Consider the following 22,927-nt stretch of genomic DNA (forward strand, 5'->3'; position numbering starts at 1 on the left):
GGGTAGGTCATTCGTACGAATTCATACGAATTGGCCAATTCGTAAAATATGTACAATTTAGCAAAATCGTATTAATTCGTACGAGTGAGGTCGTATGAATTGTTACGAATTAGCCACTTTTTAATCATTCGTCGAATTCGTACGACTTGGTCGTGAGATCGGGTTGGTATCGTTACACCCCTACAATTTATTACAAATTGTAAATAAACTTGGCTACCGTTAGGTTTGGGGTCAGTACGTTTTTTTAAAATATTTTTTTTAAGAAAGTAATACTTTTATTCATCAAGAACTCATTAAATTGATCAAAAGTAAGTAAATACATTTATAATGTTATGAAAAATTTCTATTTCAAATAAAAGCTGTTGATGAAATGCTTCTAAACTTTCTGTTCATCAAAGAATCCTCACATTTCCACAAAAATATGAAGCAGCACAACTGTTTTCAACATTGATAATAATCAGAAATGTTTCTTGAGCATCAAATCATCATATTAGAGTGATTTCTGAAGGATCGTGGGATATCTGAAAATTCAGATATATCACAACAGAAACTAGTCTTTTTTTAACTTACATTTTTATTAATTAGAAACTAGTCATTTAAATTCTATTTTTTCACAGAATTACTGTTTTCACTGTATTTCTGATCAAATGCAGCCTTGATGAGCATAAGAGACTTCTTTACTGTACCGTAAATATAATGTTATATAGCCGTATGCTGTTTTGCCTATCATTTTTGCTTTTGTTAATTATAATAAAAAATGATTGCATTTCAATAATGAGACTCCCCACAGCATAGAAAAAGAATAGTGGAAATATAATTTGTGACTTTCTTCTTTCACAAAAATGAATGTCAAAATGAGTTTGCCTGAAGTAAACTTTCTAATCCTAAATCCAGATTAGCAGGCTAGGCCATATCCTGGTCTTTATCACATAATACACCCCTGTAAGCATCTCTTTGACTAACTGTTGAACTCATGCGAGGCCTTTTGCATGTAAGACTACATTCTCCATGCAGAATGAGGCCGTTATCACGCTTGACAATGGAGAAGATGCAGGGCTTAGGATGGTCTCCCCAACCCCACCCGGCTATTAATACCAAAGAGATTCAGGCATTGTAGTGTAAAACAGGTCTGAGTCTCTCTGTGTATTCAGCCCAACAGGAAGAGCTTTCAGCTGAGACACACACACACACACATACAGTGATTCTCTACATTTAACTAGAAGAACATAGGCAATTGTGGTCTTTAGAAAATATACTAGAATAGTGTGGATACCACCTTTTATTTATTCTCTTAAACTTTATACAACAATTTTGCCCTTGAAAATCGTGGTTATTCATAGCCTCGGTCTGTCTAATTTTCAGCATCCATGATAAATTGCTTAATTGAAGTCAGTAAACAGTCAGCCGTCTCAGTTATTGATGCAAGTTTTAATTGGATGAGACAAATTCATTCGCTCAATCATACAGAACGTTATACAGTGCATCGCTGGCCAACTCAAGAAGGTCAAGATAGTCATTCCAGCCACTGAGATTGATTGGCCGGACGGACGACTTGTTTATATAAGATAAGAGAAAATAGCCGAAAGGTCAACAAATCACAGGCTATCTGAGCATTATCTGACTCTCTCTCTCCAATGACAAGCACAGCAATCCAAAGTTGAGCACAAATGAGGACGAGACCACTCGAGCGGCGAGAACTCGACTCTAAATCCAGAACTGTGGCTCATTGTTAAGATGACATGTATATTCGAAAATGATTTGCAAACGCTGATTATAAAAAAGCTTTGCTTTCAGCCAGTGCACTCTCTGGTACAATAAATTCACACAGAGACATAGAAAAAGACAGAATCCATTTGGTTTGGCTGCGCACTGACACAAACACAATATATTTTCAATATAAATCCTATATACACGTTCCTTCACTAAACAGTTGCTTTTAACACAGCTAGTTACACTTCCACTGGAAGCAAAATGCATTTCAGTGCCGACAATAAATGCTGCCCAGAAAGAAAACTTAAAACAAACGTCTTTTTGATTGCAGTCCGTCTCTGCCGTGTTATGCGCCAACGCCATGTATAAAACCCAGTTAAGACGATGAATTTACAGTAGAAAGTGAAAAAAAAAGGCAACAAACATGATGATTGAAGATGACAACGTTCTGAAGGCTCTTGAACGGAACCACCGAACTTCCTGAGAGTCGTCTGAAAGACAATGTAAAAAACAAATGTACATGTTATTTGAAGAAACAGCCACTCAAACAAGAAACAGACGCCCCGAATAATCATTTGCTGTCCGTTTGAATCAAGCGCTAGTCAGTGATTCGCAACCCTATTAAGGAATCGTTGGAGGTGAGAACTTCTGTCTGCGGTCTATTGTTGCTTATCTCTAACTAAATTAGTTACAGCAATTAAAGAGATCATCATTTATTCACCCTCATGTTGTTCCAAACCTGAATGAGTTTCTTTCTTCGGTTGGACACAAAGAAACATATTTTGAAGAATGTTTGTAACCAAACAGTTGACGGTAATTGATTACCAACATTCTTTAAAATGTATTTTGTGTTCAACGGAATAATGAAACTCATACAGGTTTGGAACAACTTGTTCGCTTTGAAATTAATTTTTGGCATCCAAGATTTAAATTTTGATATTTTTAGGTCAAACCGTTCTTGTCTGCCAGTCGTATAATGCAGGTCTATGGTCACCACCTCAAAGAGCATGCACAGAGAAGTCCAAATTAAACACGATTTAATGACTCATAAATGTAAGTACACATTGATGGCCTAAGACACGAAACGAGCGGTTTGTGTGAGAAAACGAACAGTATTTATATCATTTTTACCTCTTGTAACCACAGCCACAAAGCACCCACGCCCTCAGATCACTTGGAAGAGGTAAAAACGATCGTTTCGTGTCTTATTCCATCAATGTGTACTTACATTTACGAGTCATTAAATCATGTTTAATTTGGACTTCTCTGTGCATGCTCTTTGAGGTGGTGACCATAGACCTGCATTATATGACTGACAGACAAGAACGGTTTGACCTAAAATATCAAAATTGAAACTACTGCGGAAACAAAGACACCTACATCTTGGATGCCCTTGAGGTAAGCTAAAACATATCAAAAATTTATTTCAAAGTGAACTATCCCTTTAAGGGGGAATTAATCATTTTAGGGTGAACTATCCCTTTAACTGTGTGTCTGGCCTTACTGTAAAATAAAGACTCCTTTACAACAAACACTCATCTTTAAACTCACCACAGTCTTTGCTGAACACATGCGGGAAGCAGTGCAAAACTCCATATCCGCATCTGCAGTATGAACATCCTTTCTGAACCCATTCTCCGTGTGGAATAACACCACAATCGCTGTGAAAGTAAAAACACAAGCATTTAAAAACCCTTTTCGCATGCAACAGTGCTGTACAGCTCAATCTCAACGTTATTTTCATTACCTGAGGCGCTCGTCGTATTCGCAGCTCCGACCGGTGAAGTACTTCGGACAGGCGCAGAAACTTCCCAAAATGCACGTTCCACCATTTTTGCAGCAGGTACGACTTTGTTTAGCAACTGAGAAGAGAAACAGCGAAATGAAGATATTAAATACAAGGAAGCAAACGCAAAACAGCAGCCCCAAAAATTTATGACGTGTAATCTAAACAGCTGCTACCAACATCTGTTTCCCAACACGACACGAACCATCCAGACACTGTGCAGGCCGTCACGCTCCACAACACTGGAATTCCCATTAATAAATGGAGAAATCCACTCAACTACAGCTTAGATGCGCAAAACACACAGTTTTCTACTTCAGGCTCATTGTTTCGTGTTTGTAAGTGTTGTTTACAATGGTGTGCAATTAAAATCAAGTAGTTTCCTTAGTCCATGTCTTAAACAAAAAGTTTTACTCAGGAATTGCTAAACAGCTGTTCACAACACATTAAATTAACCAAAGTAGAAAACTGAAAATAGTATTTTCTGCAAAACAAACTCCAAATGATCTTAATTTTTAACCCTCTGTGTCCAGGAACGTGACTGTACTGTACTTAGGAATTTCTAGAAGTTATCATGACTTTCCAAAGATTTTACTTTCATTCAGCAGAAGTGTTGGATTGATAAAAAGTGATAATAATGATGTCTATGGTTAGAAAAGATACTTTGAATAAACGCTGTTCTTTTAAACGTTTTATGAAATCAATGAATCCGGAAAAAATAAAACCGGTTCCATAATATTAAGCAGCACAACTGTTTCCAAGTTTGATAATAAATCATATTAGAGTGATTTCTGAAGGATCATGTGACTGAAGACTGTACTAATGTTTAATTACAAAAATACATAGTTTTACATAGAATAGCCATTATTTTAAATAGTAATAATATTTCACAATATTACTGTTTTTTCTGCCTTATTGAGCAATTAAAGGCAGTTTCAAAAACATTTAAACTAGTAGCCTAATGTTTCCAAACGTTTTCTGACCCGGTGACTTTCCAACGATAATATTAATGTATACACATCATAAATAGGCCAACACGACACATATACATCGACCACATCTATATCTGTTTATCAATAATCTCTTGCTTTATGGTTATGATGAGCTCACCTCCAGTCAGTCCTATGAACGGAAACACGGCCTCTGCGTTGTGGTGTTGACGCTGCGGCGTTTGCGTGTTCATTTCATTGAACTTATTCAAGAATTCTGCTTGTTGCTTCGGTTTTCCAGAAACTCCATCTTTCCCACATTCTGAGCCCTCACAACCTGAGAGAAAACGCGTTTTCCGTGTTAAAAAGAAAGAAGCAACGGAATTAAACATCCTGCGTTAAAGATTCAACTTTTACCTGCTTCAGAAGAAACAGCCTGACACACCACCACAGCAGACAGCAAGAACCTGTAGAGGAGAAGAGAAAAAAAATGTGTGAGGCCTGAGGAGAAAGAAGACAAACGCTCACAGTTATCCCAAAAGAATCATGAATCATTTCCTCACCTGAACACTTGATTCGTCATTCCGCTAACGTTAGCTGGCAAACTGCAAAAACCTCCAGAGCGCGCGAGCGTGTGATGTGACTGGTCTGCTCAACACTGATGCACTGAAACACCATCAAAACATCCGCAGTGTCACCATCACACACACCAAATACCCAGACCACCCTCTCTCTGTCCCTCTCCGGGGTCTTTAGTGCTTCAGACTCCCTCATGACGCGCCATTAACACCTGTGACCCCCTCCCATAGTCATACATGAGATCGCGCGCGCACACCCACAAATGCAAACGAGCCTCCATTCACATTCGTTCCGTCAGTCAAACCGGTTTGGTATCACAGAGAAGCGATTAGAGGCAATCAGAGCACTTTGATGCTCTATAATCGGGGACTTTTTATATTTATTTATTTTTTATACCGAGGATCTTATTTGTGTCTTAAGGCCAGACTCTACAGGCAAAATGTTTTCCATGCATCTGTCAACTTTTATATTTTGGGCTGTATCTAAAAAAAGTTTTTTTTTTTTTTTTTTTTTTTTCAGATCAGCCTACACTCTAAAAAATGCTGGGTTGTTTTAACCCAATTTTGGGTCAAATATGGACAAACCCGAAATGTTGGGTTAAAAATGTAATGTAAAAATTTAACCCAACGGCTGGGTTAGTCCATATTTGACCCAAAGTTGGGTTAAAACAACCCAGCATTTTTTAGAGTGTAGTGGAGAAAAAAAAAAATCCAAAATACACTTTTAAGTGGATCTTTTAGAGCACTTTATGGGATAGTTTAAGACTGGAAAATGTACGAGTTTCTTTCTGCTGCTGAACACAAAAGAAGACCATTTTCATTTTTGGGTGAACTATCTCTTTAAACGCTGTTTTCTCCTGCAGTCAAAAATCTTTATTTCAGCACTTAGCCTACACACTACACTTTACAGTTTCAGCCTATTTCTATATTTTGAAGGTTTTTACAGAGGGGGTTGTTTGTATATAATTTGACTGATCTCATACATTTTATTCTTAAAATGTATTCTTATTCTAATTTTTTTCTGGCCGAAAATTTTATCCAATGTTTAGATTTTTGTTCTAGAACTCTATGCAAACTAGTGCATATTTAATTAAGCCAATTTAAACATCTTGTTCGCATATTTAAACACAACTTTTCAGAAAACAAACCTATAATACAATTTTTTGTTGTTGTTGCAGTTCTTCATGTAATCAACTGGTGAAGTAGCCTATCTATTCATTTTTTATTCCCTGTTCACCCGTGGTGTTTTGCTTTAATTTAAAAATTAAAAAACTCTTACATTATTTAGATCATGATTATTTTCGACATTTGAATAATAATAAAGTCCAGCTCGGTTCACTCTGGACACTCAGGGAAACATAAATGATTGATACAATAAATGATACAATAATTAAAAAAAAAAACAGAAATAAACAGCGAATCATATTTGTTTGGAAGTAGTTTGGTGTTTGTTGTTGTTGATGCACAATTGCTAATTTGTTTATAACATTTATGCATGAAAATCAAATGAATTCTCTGGTGATTTTGTTCCCACAGGCTGACATTTCCAAAGGAACGTCAGTTCATTTATATATATAACCTCTGAGAGCTGTGAGGGAAGTAATTAGAGTAAGTTTCTTTGAGGACTTTCTTGTGTTTTATGCAGTTCACTTCTTTAAAGAGGTGCATAAAGCACAAGCACACGCGTCCGCCTCTATTTCTGTCCTTATTCTTTGGTTATTGGTTTCTAATTAGCCGATTTCTCTGAGCCTGCTGCAGTGAGGTGAAGAACTTTCAAACATTTTAGTTTCCATTCAGTCTTTTCAACTAAACAGCCAGAAATGTCAAAAATATACTTCAGTATACTGACCTGGTTTCTCTTTTCACAAAATCTTTCTCTCTAAACCTTCAATTTAAAGTCAAAATTATTATCTTTAAACAGAACAAGCATAATATTATCCAAATGCAAGCTTTAGTGATAGTCTTGTCCTATTTTACATTTCGCATTTAATGTGTGTCTGTCTTCTGGATAATGAAAAAAAAGTTAATTTTGTCTGGTGGGGGGGGGGGAAATCATCCTTTTGAAAATGAAATTACATGGCTCAGGTTGATGCATTTTTCATTTTGAAGCACAATGCATCACCGCTGGGAGAGCTTTCCTCTTAGTGCCATTAACGTTTTCATTTTTACATTCATGCCAACTTTTTCCACTAACTGTTCAGAACACCCGCTCTGTCCATCTAGAGGAAAGATCTTCAGCACAGACGTCGACCGCGTGAACAAGACCAGTTGCTAAATAAAGTTGCTGGACCATGTGACACAGGCCCACCCTGAAAGGCTAAAGGTCAGACTGAACGCAGAAGGTATATTACATGACAGGCACCTTTGACCCATGAGCATTACCTAATGACCTTTTAGCTTTGTGTTTAATAATATTATTTGAATGTTTAAATCAACATTTCATGGGTATTTATTTGAATAAATTCTTTAAAATACTGTAAAGGTTGCAAAAAACGTTTTTTTTAATTATTTTTTTTCTCTTTTTTTCTTTTTTCAAATGTTGATTTATTTATTAATTTATTTATAAATAAATAAATAAATCAACATTTCATGGGTATTTATTTGAATAAATTCTTTAAAATACTGTAAAGGTTGCAAAAAACGTTTTTTTATTTCTTTTTTTCTCTTTTTTCTTTTTTCAAATGTTGATTTATTTATTAATTTATTTATAAATAAATAAATAAATCAACATTTCATAGGTATTTATTTGAATAAATTCTTTAAAATACTGTAAAGGTTGCAAAAAAAGTTTTTTTTATTTCTTTTTTCTCAGCAATGCCATAGAAGTTTATTTGGTCCCCCAAAGAACCTTTCAGTGAACAGTTATTTTAGTTCTTTAATTTTCTCTTAGTGTGAAGAACATTTGCATAATCTAAAGACTCTTTTCCACTATAAAGAACAGATTCTGGAAAGATTCCAAGGTTCTTCACGGAACCATCGATGCCCTTAAAGAACTGTGATTTGATACTGTTTAACTTAGGGTTCGTTTGCACAACAACGATGTACTAAAACCAGAATAGTATTTCCTTTGCGCTTTTTTTTTTTTTAGCGTACAGATGCAACGTTGTCAAAACGATCCCTGTTCACACAGATCTGCGAAACCGACTAAACACGCTGTATTCTACTGCCAGGCCACTAGATGGCGATGTGATTTTTTTGTCACCGTTTTCACAAATTGGCATTTTTAGTTGTATCATTTTCGAAAAACGTGCACTCTAAAAAATGCTGGGTTGTTTTAACCCAATTTTGGGTCAAATATAGATGAACCCAGCCATTGGGTTACATTTTTAAATTACATTTTTGTTTGCGTTTGTCCATATTTGACCCAAAATTGGGTTAAAACAACCCAGCATTTTTTAGAGTGTGCGCTTTAAATCCCCTTTTTCAAAAGTTTGCATTTTCAGGCCCCCAAAACGGTGTTGTCGTGTAAAAGAATGGCTAAAACGCATAACTTAGGGTTCGTTTGCATGACAACGATGAACTAAAATCAGAATAGTATTTCCTTTGCGTTTTTGTTGTTGTTGTTGTTTTTTAGCGTACAAATGCAACGTTGTCAAAACGATCTGTTCACACAGATCTGCGAAAACGACAAAAAACGCTGTATTCTACTGATTTTTTAGGGAAACATTACACGTCTATAGACCTTATGCACCAGAGAAACGTGGGCGGCGTCATCTTTAGAATATTGTCTTTGAACGGTCGCTCTGTATATCTCTGTGGCATCGCTGTCGAGGATTAATTAGCTGGTGAAGTGGATTTACTTATTGTAGAGTTAAAACAAGTTATCATGAGCATTGTAATGTTTATCATAAACATTGTAAAGAAGATGTCTTAACAAATGTCGAGCGAGAATTTTTTTACGAGCAGTTCATGCAAGATCGCTGTGAAAATACAGACCTGAAGTCAAAAGACCAACGAGCGCACCGCTAAAAAGGGGCGGGGCTACATAAGGTCTATAGACCAATGCGTAATAATACTCATACAAATGACGTCACCGTTTTCACAAACTGCTGTTTTTGTAGTTGTATCATTTAAAAAAAAATTGCGCTTTAAATCCCCCTTTTAAAAGTTTGCATTTTCAGGCCCCCAAAACGGTGTTGTCGTGTAAAAGAATGGCTAAAACGCATAACTTAGGGTTCGTTTACATGACAACGATGAACTAAAACCAAAATAGTATTTCCTTTGCGTTTTTGTTGTTGTTGTTGTTTTTTAGCGTACAAATGCAACATTGTCAAAACGATCCCTGTTCACACAGATCTGCGAAACCGACTAAAAAAACGCTGTATTCTGATGCCAGGCCACTAGATGGCGATGTCATTTTGTATGGAAACATTACACGTCTATAGACCAACGCGTAATACTTATATGCATGACGTCACCGTTTTTGTAGTTGTATCATTTTCAAAAAACTTGCGCTTTGAATCCCATTTTTCAAAAGTTTGCATTTTCAGGCCCCCAAAACGGTGTTGTCGTGTAAAAAAACACTTTTTTTTCCAGTGTCGTATAAACGGCCCTTTACACTATTTTATAATTCAATTAAAATAAATAGCGAATGTATAGCAATGTCCTGCAACCACCGCACTCTGGCAAGTTTTAATCAAGAAACCACCAGAAAATAGAGTTTATTTCATATGCAATTTAATTTGGACTTCAGTAATTAAATAACTGAATGCAAAACAAGTTCATTTTTGTTTTTTGCTAATGGGCTACTGAGGTTTAATTAGATAATTCTCTCACATAAAGATAATGAGCAACAAGGTCACGGATCTTCCCGCTGCGCTGCTGTCTTCAGGTCGGATGCCCTTTTGTTATAGACACGGAGGGAGTCAAAAGGTGATTTATTCTCTCGGCTCACAGGTGCATTTCTGTCTCTTACGGCTGACAGCCTGTCATGTTGCTGCCAGAGGAATATGAGAGATAATTAGAGTAGCAGAGGTGGACAGCGAAACGCCGATTTGAGGGGACAAATCCAGATTACATGTGTGCTTGAACAACTTATTGTTGTTTTGTTTTTGTTTTTTAAATTACACTGCAATTCAATTCAATTTGCTCCAGATGAATATTGTTGGTGTTTAAACAGTCAAACACACAAAATAATTTCAAAATGACAGTTTTGTCGAGAATTTACATAAACAGTTGTGTTTTAAGGGGGAAATGAAGCAGTGAATCAAGTTTACATCATTTACAAGATGGATTTCCAATATAATCAACAATTATATAAGGAACATTACAAATGTAAACATTTAGAAGAAAAAAAGAAAAAACTTTGTATCTTTCGCCGCCAGGGCGCCGCCATTGTGCAGGTGACGTCACAGGGTTGGTTGGCTCAAGTTTAAAAAAAAAAAAAAAAAAAGTTTACATCAGTGTTTTGACCGCGAACGACTAATGTTAGGTACAGATATTAGACAAAAAGACTATAACAAAGTTCTATAACAATAAAGATATCGTTCTAAAAATCATTCTAAATATAAAAGATTGTCAGAGTCCACACCACAACTATAACGATAACGGCACAGAGAAACAATACCGATGGAATCACTTTCAGAACGATTTTTTTAAAAATACCTTGATAGCCAATCAGAATCCACCCTGCTTTAAAGAGCTCAAGGATTTAAAGCTGCAGATGAAATAACTGCAGTGTGCGCTAGAATAAACAGAATGCCTTGGTTTATTGTTCTTGTTGTGAACGGGCCTTTAAAAAATACATTTTGATGTAGAAAGAACTCAAATTTTATTTTACAAACTTGTTTTATATACAACTTCGAAAAATCACATTTACAATGTAAAAGCCTTTCCTCAACAAGAGACGTGATTTGACCTTCATCTTCACTCCAATTGCAGCCATTCATTTCTACCAGTGCAAAGTAAATTAAAGGATTAAAGTCTTCAAACATGAGCAACAGTGATCTCCAACCATGTGAATACAAGACCTTAAAAATTCTACACGTCAACGTTGAATAAAACTATGTAACTTCATCACTTTATCACATGAGATTCATTTGATCCCCAGCCAAAATATGTCCTATAAAAGTGCAATCAGTGCTGCGTGTGAAAAGAGACACCAGCGGTTTGATGATCTCAGACCTGACTCAAATGAGCCCCCTGCTGGTTCATAATTCATTTACATATTTTTTTTGTGTTTAATTCCCATAATTAACAAGCCCAGGGGATAATGCCAGTGCAGGCCCATTACGTGCTCCAGCATGTTTACAGGGCTAGAATGATATCAACACAGGTAAGAAGTGCTGTTATATTTTATGGTTTGGGTTTATTCATTTTCCAAATATATTGGTAAAATAGTTCCTATTTGATGCCATGCATAGATGAAATTGGAATAAACCTCCTGATTAAAAATGCTCTCTCTTTAATGTACAACCAGGAATTTAATCCAATTTCATCAATGGAAATAGTAGCTCTTATACTTGATGCCATCCATTGATGAAATTGTAATCAACTTCCTGATGCGAAGTGCAAAAATGAACACTGTCATTTCATGTTGTTTCAAACTCAAAAGCTATTTTGTTGTGAAAAACAAGAAAGGGAGATTGGCAATTGTCTCAAATTTGGTACTTTTTTTTCCATAAAATAACAGAAGACTTTGAATATAAGGCACACGTCCACTTTCATTATGTTTTATTACTTGTATTGTTTTGTTGTGTTTTTTTTTGTCCTTGTTAGAAATGGTCACGATGAACTGTCGCTGCATGCAAAAGAGTTGTCAACAAATAACAGCATACAGGTTTTGATTTACATGAATATTGGGTTAATTACTCCTTTAAATTTTGTTTGCCTTTGGATCGCTGTAATGAAATATTTCAATTAGGACTCATTCGACAAGGCATTGTTGATTGATTATGCATGTCATTCTTGGCGGTGACAGCGAGTGTAAGTTTCTGCTTCTTATGGGGAACATTTGACAGACCTGATTATTGTGATTTCTATTCTGAAAAGTGACACGGTAATGACAGCTGAATCATTATCAGCCATGCAAAGGTTGACGCTCTCTCTCCTAATGAGCTGTCTGCCTTCTGAATGGCACAGCACTGTTTCTTCACTCCGTTTGAAAGGTTACGATTCAGGATGTCAGCAACTTCTGTGAGAAACAAGGACAAATGCGGTGCAAAATGAAACGTTTTCATGCCAGCATTGAGGCTGAAAGAGAAACGGCATTGGTGCAAAGTTGATAACAAGAGTTATTGAATTGAAAAAGTTTTATATTTTTTTAATCCATTCCTTTCCATATAGTTAAGTTCCTCTATTATGCTATTTTAGAGGTTCCTAATTTTATCTTGGAGTCTTTAAACTTTTTGGCGTATAAATGGCACGAGAAATGACATTCGTGCTATAGATACGAACTTTCATGAGTTCGGGTTCCTTTTAGTAGGGATACGGCTCTTCCGGTTAGCTTTTTACAATGGTGGAGTCCGATAGATACCGCTGGACCAAATCTCTCTGCAACCTGCCTGAAGTCACATATGACGATGTGGTTCGGATGGTAAATGAAAACTCTCAAGTGGGAAAGCGTGAAAGCTGAGGTATGGCTGTCTACGTCCTGATGCAGAGCAACCCCTACAACAACAACCGCGGTAGCCGTTCGCCAGTAAGGTAAACGTTTCTATGGTAACAGCGAGGTGGACCAATCAGCATACGTTGCTTTATTACTTTACAGTATTTATATCATTTTTACCTCTTGATACCACAGCAACATCCAAGTGATCTGAGGGCACGGGTGCTTCGGTCTGCGCAAGAGGCGGAAATGATCTCTGTGTGGAGATTAAAAAAAATAATATCTATTGATATATCGAAATCGTCTTCCATTGCAATTTCCTGTATATCTAAATATGTTTAGATCTTCACAGTGAAGGGTAACACTTCTGAAATCTCTGTGTAAACAATGAGTGACGTACACGTGCGAGAGATCACTTCCGGCGCTTTCCAGCACTTGCGCAGACCAAAGCGCCCTCGCCCTAAGATCACTTGGACGTGGCTGTGGTATCAAGACGTAAAACTATATAAATACTGTTCGTTTTCTCACACAAACCGCTCGTTTCGTGTCTTAGGCCATCAATGTGTACTTACATTTACGAGTCATTAAATCATGTTTAACTTGGACTTCTCTGTGCATGCTCTTCGAGGTGGTGACCATAGACCTCCATTATATGACTGACAGACAAGAACGGTTTGACCTAAAAATATCAAAAATGAAACTACTGCGGAAACAGACACCAACATCTTGGATGCCCTTGAGGTAAGCTAAAACATATCAAAAATGTATTTCAAAGTGAACTATCTCTTTAATATCTGAGAATATTGCTGTGCTCGTGCAATTACTGTACTTATTAGTTTCTCATTTTTAAAAAAAAAAAAAAACAGCATTGAGGATAAAAGAGCTAAATAATATGAATGCAAACTTGATAATAAGGGATACTGAATTGAAATCAAATTTTCTATGTACAACAGTACATGCAACAGTACAGTAATGTACAACAGCTCAATAAAATTAGTTATTTAAATATTTGATTATCTGCATGCTGTGTACGCACATGTCAGCTTAAAATGAAGAACTTTATGGCTCATGGTTATTTTTACTCACTACTGTATGGCCAGTCATTTCCATGTGCAGATTGTACATTCATAACATATTTCAACCTCATTGCAATCATCATGTTCTAGTGGCTATATTGAGCGCACCGCCCTGAAACACTGTACTTGATCCTTCCATCCGAATTCAAAGGAATAAAGTTCCCTATTAATTAGTAACTGTGTCATGTACAACCTAAATTCAGCAGTGTATTAATTACCAGCTCCATCATTTTCATTGTGAAATCCGACATCTTCATTCCTCAACGTTAATCATTATACAAGTGTGAGAACATCCTTGTAGCGACTCATGTCACAGGTTCACATGAATCTGGTCAAGTACAGTATACCATGATATACAAAGAATATTTTGAAATGAATGCAGACAAGCACTTCTTTAACGAGTTACAAAGCCACGTGGCAACCGTCCTGCAGGGTGTTATAAATAGCCGGGTCAAGAGCCCTGCTTACACGGCCCAGTTAAGTTACATTGACACTTATACGAGCTGCTTCTGAAGCCAGATGCTCATTTAACAGAGAACAGTCAGACGGGTAAACATGTATTTTTTTATTTCATTATTGCAGAGTAATACTCTTTTATGTTGACAGGACTGTAGGATTGGATGCTGTGCACTTATGAAATTGCAATTAATATTGCTAGCAGTTAACACGATTATTGCTTTTAAATATAGCATGAAAGAACGATCTAGTTACGCTATTTTAGAATTAATCACGGAAGCAATTTCATGTGGTATTGTTTTTGCCTGATAAGTGATGATTCCCTGCTAAATGTATTCTATAAAATGTGCAAATGTCCCAAATAGTAGTTTTTTTTTGTCTGCATTTGTTTTGTACTGTGTTTATATTTAATTGCCTGCCCTGGTTAAATGAAATTGCTTAATCAAATGCATGCTATTAGATGAGCTATTGTAAACAAATGCACATTTTATGGTTAGTTTATGCAAGGGAACATTGCAGTCTTGTAAAATCCAATTTCGTTCTTCCACTGACAGCTTCATCTCCGCTTACAGCAGGAGTCTCTACAATAATGGAAAAAAACGCAGAGGTGTTAGTATATGGCTCTTCAATTATGAAGGATGTCTGGGAAATCAGACTGAGGGAGCATCGACAGAAACGACAGCTGGAAGAGGAGAGGGTACGGAAGAGTGCTCTGGAAAGGTGAGGACCTGCCCAATCTCTCATTTTACTGCATTTGTCAATCAGAAAGAAAAAAAACCTCTAAAATGTCTAAAATGACCAACTTAGTATTTATAAAAACAACTTTGTGGCTCAAAAATGTCTTAAAGTACATTTGAGGCAGTTTGTTGATATTTTGTTGATGAAAATATTTTAACCCTTTGGAATTCATACAGTTTTGTACGGAAGAGGATTAGGGCCAAGCAATAATAAAAAAATTAAAACCATCTCGAGATTAAAGTCATTATAATGCGAGAATAAAGTCGTTGTGTTTTGAGAAGAACTTGTTAAATTTCGAGAAAAAAGTCGAAATACATCTTCAGAATAAACTCATTAAATATCGAGAATAAAGTCGTTGTGTTTTGAGAAAAACTTGTTAAATTTAGAGAAAAAAGTCGAAATACAATCATCAGAATAAACTCATTAAATATCGAGAATAAAGTCATTGTGTTTCGAGAAAAAAAATCGTTAAATTTCGAGAAAAAAGTCGAAACACAATCTTCAGAATAAACTCATTAAATATCGAGAATAAAGAAGTTGTGTTTTCGAGAAAAAAATCGTCAAATTTCGAGAAAAAAGTCGAAATACAATCTTGAGAATAAACTCATTAAATATCGAGAATAAAGTCGTTGTGTTTCGAGAAAAAAATCGTTAAATTTCGAGAAAAAAGTCGAAACACAATCTTCAGAATAAACTCATTAAATATCGAGAATAAAGTTGTTGTGTTTCGAGAAAAAACTCGTCAAATTTCGAGAAAAAAGTCGAAATACAATCATCAGAATAAACTCATTCAATTTCGAGAATAAAGAAGTTGTGTTTCAAGAAAAAACTCATTACATTTCAAGAAAAAAGTTGAAATACAATCTTGAGAATAAACTCATTCAATTTCGAGATTATAGAAGTTGTGTTTCGAGAAAAAAGTCATTAAATTTCAAGAAAGTTGAAATACAATCTTGAGAATAAACTCATTAAATATCAAGAATAAAGTCGTTGTGTTTTGAGAAAAAAATTGAAATACAATCTTGAGAATTAACTCATTAAATTTTGAGAATAAAGTCGTGTTTCGAGAAAAAAAAGCCGAAATGAATTGTAGAGAATAATGCATTCGATCAGTGTTCATTGCAGCCTACTGATAGAGGACATGGCAGACATGGATCACTAGTACTTTATTCTCGATATTTAATGAGTTTATTCTCAAGATTGTATTTCGACTTTTTTTCTCGAAATTTAACGAGTTTAATCTCGCATTATAATGACTTAAATCTCGAGATGGTTTTATTTTTTTATTATTGCTTGGCCCTGATCCTCTTCCGTAGTTTTGTAATATCTATGCTCATGCCATGTCAAAATTACTGTAATTATTAGTTTCCAACTTATAAACATAATATGGGGTTAGAATCGTTGCTTTATTCCAAATAAATTGAGATTCACAAAAATTAATCAAATTCACAAATAATATTTCTTTTTACATAATGATGTGTTTTATCATGTGTTAAATGCCTTCAGAAAGCAGAAACCTGTTACACGTTTAAAAAAAAGAACCCACCTTTTATATTCTCTACAAACAAAAGGAATCGGAATACATGTATTTCATGTTTAAAAAAATATTTAAAATGCTCTATACATCCTTAGATCCCTGGAGCTGCTCATATGCGTCATTAAAACTGCTTAACTGAAGAAGTGTGAAATGCTGTTGGCTGTTGTGTGCCAGCAATTTCACCAACTACATATGTATATCACAAGACTGAATGCTGTTTCTCTGACATTTTTAAAGGTTTATAAAATGTAATACTGTGGCTTGGTTTCCAAATTTTAAACATGTTTTACTGCACCAATTTTATAGGCCTTATACTTCCCATTTGAGCCAGTGCAGATTAATAAAATCACAAAAATTCGATTGGTTGGAGCAAGAGCGTGCTCAGTGCAAATGGCTGTTATCTGATTGGTTTAAGGAGATGGTGGGTGGAGTCCAATTATTTGTGGATTAGTCTTCACGTCTTTGACACTAAAAATGTTTCAAAATTCACAAATACGTGCAGTGATCTACAAATGCACAGCAAGCTATTCACAAATGAACGCCACGCAGAGTTGTGTTTGCACGCATGAAACACGATTGTAATTTCGATTTTATTTGCAAATCTCATTTTATTAGTTTTTGTGAAACTCTGAATTTCAATCTATTTATTTGCTTTAATGCAACAATTTTAACCCCATTAAAAACACACATCTTTTTCAAACTCATAATTGCAAGTTGGAGAAATGCACAATGATGCATTTTGAGCATTGATATAGAAAAAAAAATTATTTCTGACAAACACAAGAAAAGTTCATCTCATAATTGCAGTAACTCTGATATGGCACGAATGCAGCATTTGTATGTTTGATCCCAACTGCCTCTCTGCCTATTCTGTATGTAGATAAAAAGGCCATTCAGAACTAATAATGTGCTTGTGGTTGCTTCAACCTTAATTGCGTTAATATTAATTTTAATAACAACAGCTATCGTTCATCATTATTATTTCATAATTAATGAGAAACCATTTTCATTTGTTGTCCGTTCAAATAAAAATTTTCATAGAATCAATCAAGACTGGCAGATGCGCATGTCCTCCAAGATAAAAACCCCTAAAAGACTGGAGAGAAAAGCAAAGGTTCCTGAAGAATCAACTCTTGATGCACACAAGGCTAAAAAGACACACCTGGGAAGGCCTCAAGGTTTCCAAAGTAGTCGTATTCAGAGGCAAGTGGACGTGACGAAAACAACCAAAGCCAACAAACTAGCCCTGTTACGTCACCTCAATGAAAGCTGCCCGGGATTGATGGTGTGGTCCAAGTCTTGGAAGTTCTCGAAGCCTTTACCACAACCTGAAGAAAATCCCTGTGCGTTCGACTGGGGACAGCCATGGAAGTTTCTCAATCTTCAGCCAATCACTGACGGTAAACCCTGGTTTGATCTTGGGTTTGACACCAACAACAATATGAGCTCCAATGACATGTTTCTGTGGGAGACGCTCAGCAAAGCATTTGTCTCCGAGCTCAATCAACAAGCTCTGGCTGAAACAGGATGGGAGGAGTCTTGGATTTTCACTCAGAAACCAAAAGAGTCTCACGAAGGCACTAATAAAAGTGATAGCAACACATTTTACAACCTGTGGAGGGATCAGAATCAGGAAAGTGCATCAGACTGGCACGAATCCTGGAAGACAATGAAGCCTGTGAAAGGAGGTGATATCATGCCCGAGCCCGGTTCAATTCAGCCCTCAACTAATGAGGAAACTCAACCTGAATTACCATGGGAAAATTCTTGGATGTACTTAAAGAAGCAGCTTCATATGAAGTCAAAAACAGGTAATAACTTGGGATGGAGTGAATCTTGGAGGGTTGCAAAAACCATATCACAACAGGGGACGAAATTAATCGAGTCTCAAGCTGTGGTGCCTGTTGAACTGCATCCTGACATCTGCAACACGATAATGAATGTGCCTAGAGAGATGAAGCACACAATTCAGTTTGGTGGGAGGGATGCACCGCCGTCTGATTGGGAAAAATCATGGACGACCATAAAAAATCTTTCGGAGTATAAAGAAGAGATAAATAAAGCTGAATGTGGGGAGGTGGACGTGAAGGTTGAGACACCGAAACCAGACCATTTAAAGCAACAGAGTGAACATGTGAAATTCAACGTACTTGCTTTGCCAAGAATCCAAAAGCGGGGAGAGATGCTCCAGTTCTCTGAGCAAACGGACTGGAAGGATTCTTGGAAGATGCTGAAACGCCAGCGTAGAGAAGAAAGAGCATTAAGGAACCTGAGACGTCCACAGTTTTCCTCCACATCCCAAACTCTCACTGAATGGGCCAGTTCTTGGAGGTTCACAAACTTACCTCTCAATCAAGACAGCACTTTATGGCAGCAGGGTTGGTCCGCCAATGCTCAGCCCAGACCTATAAGAAGAGTGCTAGAAAATGAGGATTTCCCGCATAATGGACCAGCAGGGGCTCCTACCTGGGCCGAGTCCTGGAGGACTACGAGACGTCAGCATCTTCTGGCAAGACATGGGCAAGGTGCATCAACCCAGTCAGTGCGCCAACAGACATACGCAAGATCTGTGGCAGACTGGGAACAATCATGGACATCATCAACTCATCAAGATAGACCCTCAATGACCGAGTGGACGGATTCTTGGAGGTCCTCCAGCTTGGAGAATGTGCAGCCTGAACATACCTGGTTTGAGAAATCAATGGAAATCAAAGGCAGAAAGGAACTTCGCAGAGCTTCAGATGCCTTTGTGATGACCTTCAAAGAACGACTTCCCGCGAAAGAGTGGAATGACTCATGGAGGGTTAAGAAGAGGTCTGATGGTCCAGGACTTGCACATCTCATAAAAAAAGAAGTTCTAGATTGGGATAATTCTTGGATGTTTACTGGCACAGAGTTTTACCAAAGACAAGGTGAATGTTATTTGAATTTGCGGGTAACGTCGGATGTCAGTGGCATTGCAATGCTCAAATCCGTCCAGATCGAGAGCAGGTCAGTTTGGGGTCGATCATGGAAGATGTCAAACCCACAACCACCAAAGAACATCGCCTCATGGCCTGATGCAAAGCCAAAGTCATTCAGTGCTCAAGACGTGATCCTTTCGTCAAAACACAAACGCATCCATTATTTACCTTCTGCTTTGGTCAAAGACTTGAAGCTGCAAATCTGGGGCAAGTCCTGGAGGTTCATGAAGATGGACCTTGACTCAAAGCACGGGAAAAACTCTCCTGCGTCTGAGGATGAATCTGTGATAATGACAAAGGCTGCAGCAAAAAGAAAGCACATTTACTCAAACATAGATCAGCAGAAACCACAACAGAAGAGATGGAGCGATGCGTGTAAAATAGCAAAGACGCAACCACGACCAAGGCGTAATGTTGGATCTGGCAACAAGGAAGATGAAGATGGAAAAGGAAAGTTTGCAGAATGGATGGAATCTTGGAAATTCTCAAATAATTTTAAAAGCCATGAGCCTGCAATGGTGTCTATATCTCTGAGCGCTTGGGAAAACTCTTGGAAGTTTCTCCTTGATCCGTATGCGCCAAAGAATGGCCCAAAAACAAGCAAAAGTCGGTAAGGATTACCGAGAACGGAGTGCGGCTTTAGAGAAATCATTTAAAATATATGACGAATTATGTTTAAAAACTTCTACCGATTCAACCCACAATAAAGATGTGTAGCAAACATTGTGTCTCATCTTTTGTGTCAAAGTACGACAAACCATAACAAATCAAATCAAATATGATCACATACTGCAACACTGAAAACTGCAGTCATGCGGCCTGCAAACGAGTCATTACACTGCAAAGATACTAACAGAAAAACACATAACAATAACATTCAGTGCTGATTTTAAAGACTTCTAAAGAAATTAATAACTTGTTAGGATTTTAATGTTAAATTGTTTATTCAAAATGTTAAACATTTATGGAAATACGGTATATCACCAATTAGTATCAATAGCACTAACTGTAGGATGTTTAATTCATTATAAATCACATATACCCTCACAACACAGGGTATCCCATACCGCCACCTATTGGCAATGAAAAACATAACATTAGAATCAATCCTTACTGACAAGCATAGATAGTTGATTTATTTTGTAATTAAGCTGGACTTTAACCCAGCTGATCATATTGATTGAAATGGTCACAACATCTTTATTTCTGACAAATGACTTGGCATGCATCAATATTACATTTCCACTATCTCCCTTAATTAACTGATTAGCTAATGATGTGCTCTGGTCTCTCTGTTTATTCATGTTCAAACAACTAAAAATAAACGTGAAAAAGTCAAATATGGTTCATGCCAATTACTTCAAGATAATAGTTTCTACACTATTAAATGATATCTCAAAGCCATCCTTTTGGCTTACATTGATCTTTATGAGGTTTATACCCGAAACAGTGTCTGTCACCAACATGTTGGCCCGGAGCCCTCTCTCTCTTTCTCTCCACCACACACGCAGAAACAAACACGATATATCACCAACTGCTTCCACTTCAGCAGCATCTCTGCGTTCATCCCACAGGGACGTATATAAGCAGGTAATGTATAGGGTAGTTTTATTGTTATCCTGTTCGATTCTGAAGCCAACTTATTTTCAGATCGTTTGCAACTCGCCTCCTGAGCAGTTCACACAGTAATGCGTGAATGCCTACAATCTTCAAAATAAAGGTTCCAAAAGGTTTAAAAAAAGTTAAAGGAAAGCACTGTTTTGACATTTAAAGATAGTTCACCCAAAATGAAAATTCGGTAACGCTTCCTTTTACGGTACAGTAGGCTACTTACAGTGTACAGTTTAGAAAGTACTGGCTAATATAAGGTAAGTACATGGAACAGGGGTAGTAGGTTTAGGGGTAGGTTCAGGGTTAGTACTAGTTATTACCCAGTAATTGTAGTTACTAAAATACATTTACATGGGTAACTGGACTGTTAAAGGAAGCGTTACCGAAAATTCTGTCATTAATAACTCACGGTCATGTTGTCCTGTAAGGCTTCCGTTCATCTTTGGAACACAAATGAAGATCTTTTTGATGAAATCGGAGAGATTTCTGTGCCTCCATTGACAGCTACACAACTGACACGTTGATGCTTCAAAAAGTTCATAAAGAGATCGAAAATCTATCCATATGAATAGAGCGGTTTGCTCCAAATTTTCTGAAGAGACTCGATTGCTTTATATGATGAACAGATTTCATTCAGGCTTTTATTCCCATTTATTTAAACATTGATCAGCGAACACAAACAGAAGCTCAACTGAACCTGCATGAATGAACCTCATTGGTTCTTGCTGAAGCTCAAACGTGCTGCGTAACACGAGAATGAACCTCATTGGTTCTTGCTGAAACTCAAACATGCAACATAACACGAGAATGAACCTCATTGGTTCTTGCTGAAGCTCAAACATGCAACATAACACGAGAATGAACCTCATTGGTTCTTGCTGAAACTCAAACATGCAACATAACACGAGAATTAACCTCATTGGTTCTTGCTGAAACTCAAACATGCAACATAACACGAGAATGAACCTCATTGGTTCTTGCTGAAACTCAAACATGCAACATAACACGAGAATGAACCTCATTGGTTCTTGCTGAAGCTCAAACATGCAACATAACACGAGAATGAACCTCATTGGTTCTTGCCATAGACAGTAAAAGAAATGGACAGAGCGATCTCATTGGAACTCCATTCAGATGATTGAAGCCCGTTTTTGGCGATTTTTTTGAGATGGTCCTCGCTGCGGAACATGAAATCCATGGGGAGGAGTCGGATCCAGATCCAACTCCTCCCACCTTACATACACCTAAACCTAACCAACTCCACCCCCTGATCCCTAAACCCACCCCTAATCCCTAAACCCAACCCTAAACCTACCCATCTCCACCCCTTGGATCGTGATCCGACTCCTCCCCGTGGATCTCATGTTCTGCATTGAGGTGCTACTGATTTTTTTAGCACTTCCATCCCTGACGCGCAGACTCAAACTGAGCTTGACTACGTAATGTGACGAGAGCAACCCGTCTGTCTTCTAGTGCTGTGGTATGAGAAATCTGAATCATTCCCTTCCGAAACTCGCAGAGGCGGAGAGTGTGAATAGGAGCTAGGAGCAGGGGGCACTTTTGCTAGGTGTTCTGATTAATTATTTTGTCATTTTGCCTCCACGTTCCCCCGATTGAGCGTGAGCTTCTTCTCCTGTCCATACGGTAATCTCTTTACTGTGCGACAGAGAGTCGCGTGGGTATGACGCAATCGTTAGCCTACTTTCACTAAAACTGCTTCTACGGGGCCATAACATAAGCTACAAGGTAATGGAGCATTTTATACATTGTTGTGTTTCTTTAGAAATAAATAAACTACAAATGGGGTCTTCAAACGCCTCAGATGTAAAGTTATTCGCTGTCAAAGTGACGCCAAAATGAATGGGAGTCAATGGGAATGCCAACGCAAGTTCTGCTACAAGATGGCAACTCCTGCGAGGCTTCAACTTCCGGTCGATGGATTACCCCCTAGGTTCTTGCTGAAGCTCAAACGTGCAGCGTAACACGAGAATGAATCT

The 22,927-nt window shown here is 37.2% G+C and overlaps 2 protein-coding genes across 2 annotated transcripts; one reads left to right on the forward strand and one right to left on the reverse strand.

Moving 5' to 3' along the window:
• Positions 1-1,855: 1,855 nt before the first annotated feature.
• On the reverse strand, positions 1,856-5,159 carry tdgf1 (teratocarcinoma-derived growth factor 1). Its single transcript, XM_039671377.2, has 6 exons — positions 4,989-5,159; positions 4,843-4,892; positions 4,607-4,762; positions 3,458-3,572; positions 3,262-3,371; positions 1,856-2,201 (listed from the first exon to the last, which is right to left on the reverse strand). The coding sequence occupies exons 1-6, from the start codon at positions 5,006-5,008 to the stop codon at positions 2,101-2,103; spliced, it is 552 nt and encodes a 183-aa protein (XP_039527311.2). The 5' UTR covers positions 5,009-5,159; the 3' UTR covers positions 1,856-2,100.
• Positions 5,160-14,659: 9,500 nt separating this feature from the next.
• On the forward strand, positions 14,660-19,972 carry LOC120479093 (uncharacterized). Its single transcript, XM_039671376.2, has 2 exons — positions 14,660-14,801; positions 17,398-19,972. The coding sequence occupies exons 1-2, from the start codon at positions 14,671-14,673 to the stop codon at positions 19,931-19,933; spliced, it is 2,667 nt and encodes an 888-aa protein (XP_039527310.1). The 5' UTR covers positions 14,660-14,670; the 3' UTR covers positions 19,934-19,972.
• The last annotated feature ends 2,955 nt before the right edge of the window (positions 19,973-22,927 follow it).

This window comes from Pimephales promelas, chromosome 23, assembly GCF_988280905.1.
Source record: "Pimephales promelas chromosome 23, fPimPro1.hap1.1, whole genome shotgun sequence".
In the NCBI taxonomy this organism is placed as follows: domain Eukaryota; kingdom Metazoa; phylum Chordata; class Actinopteri; order Cypriniformes; family Leuciscidae; genus Pimephales; species Pimephales promelas.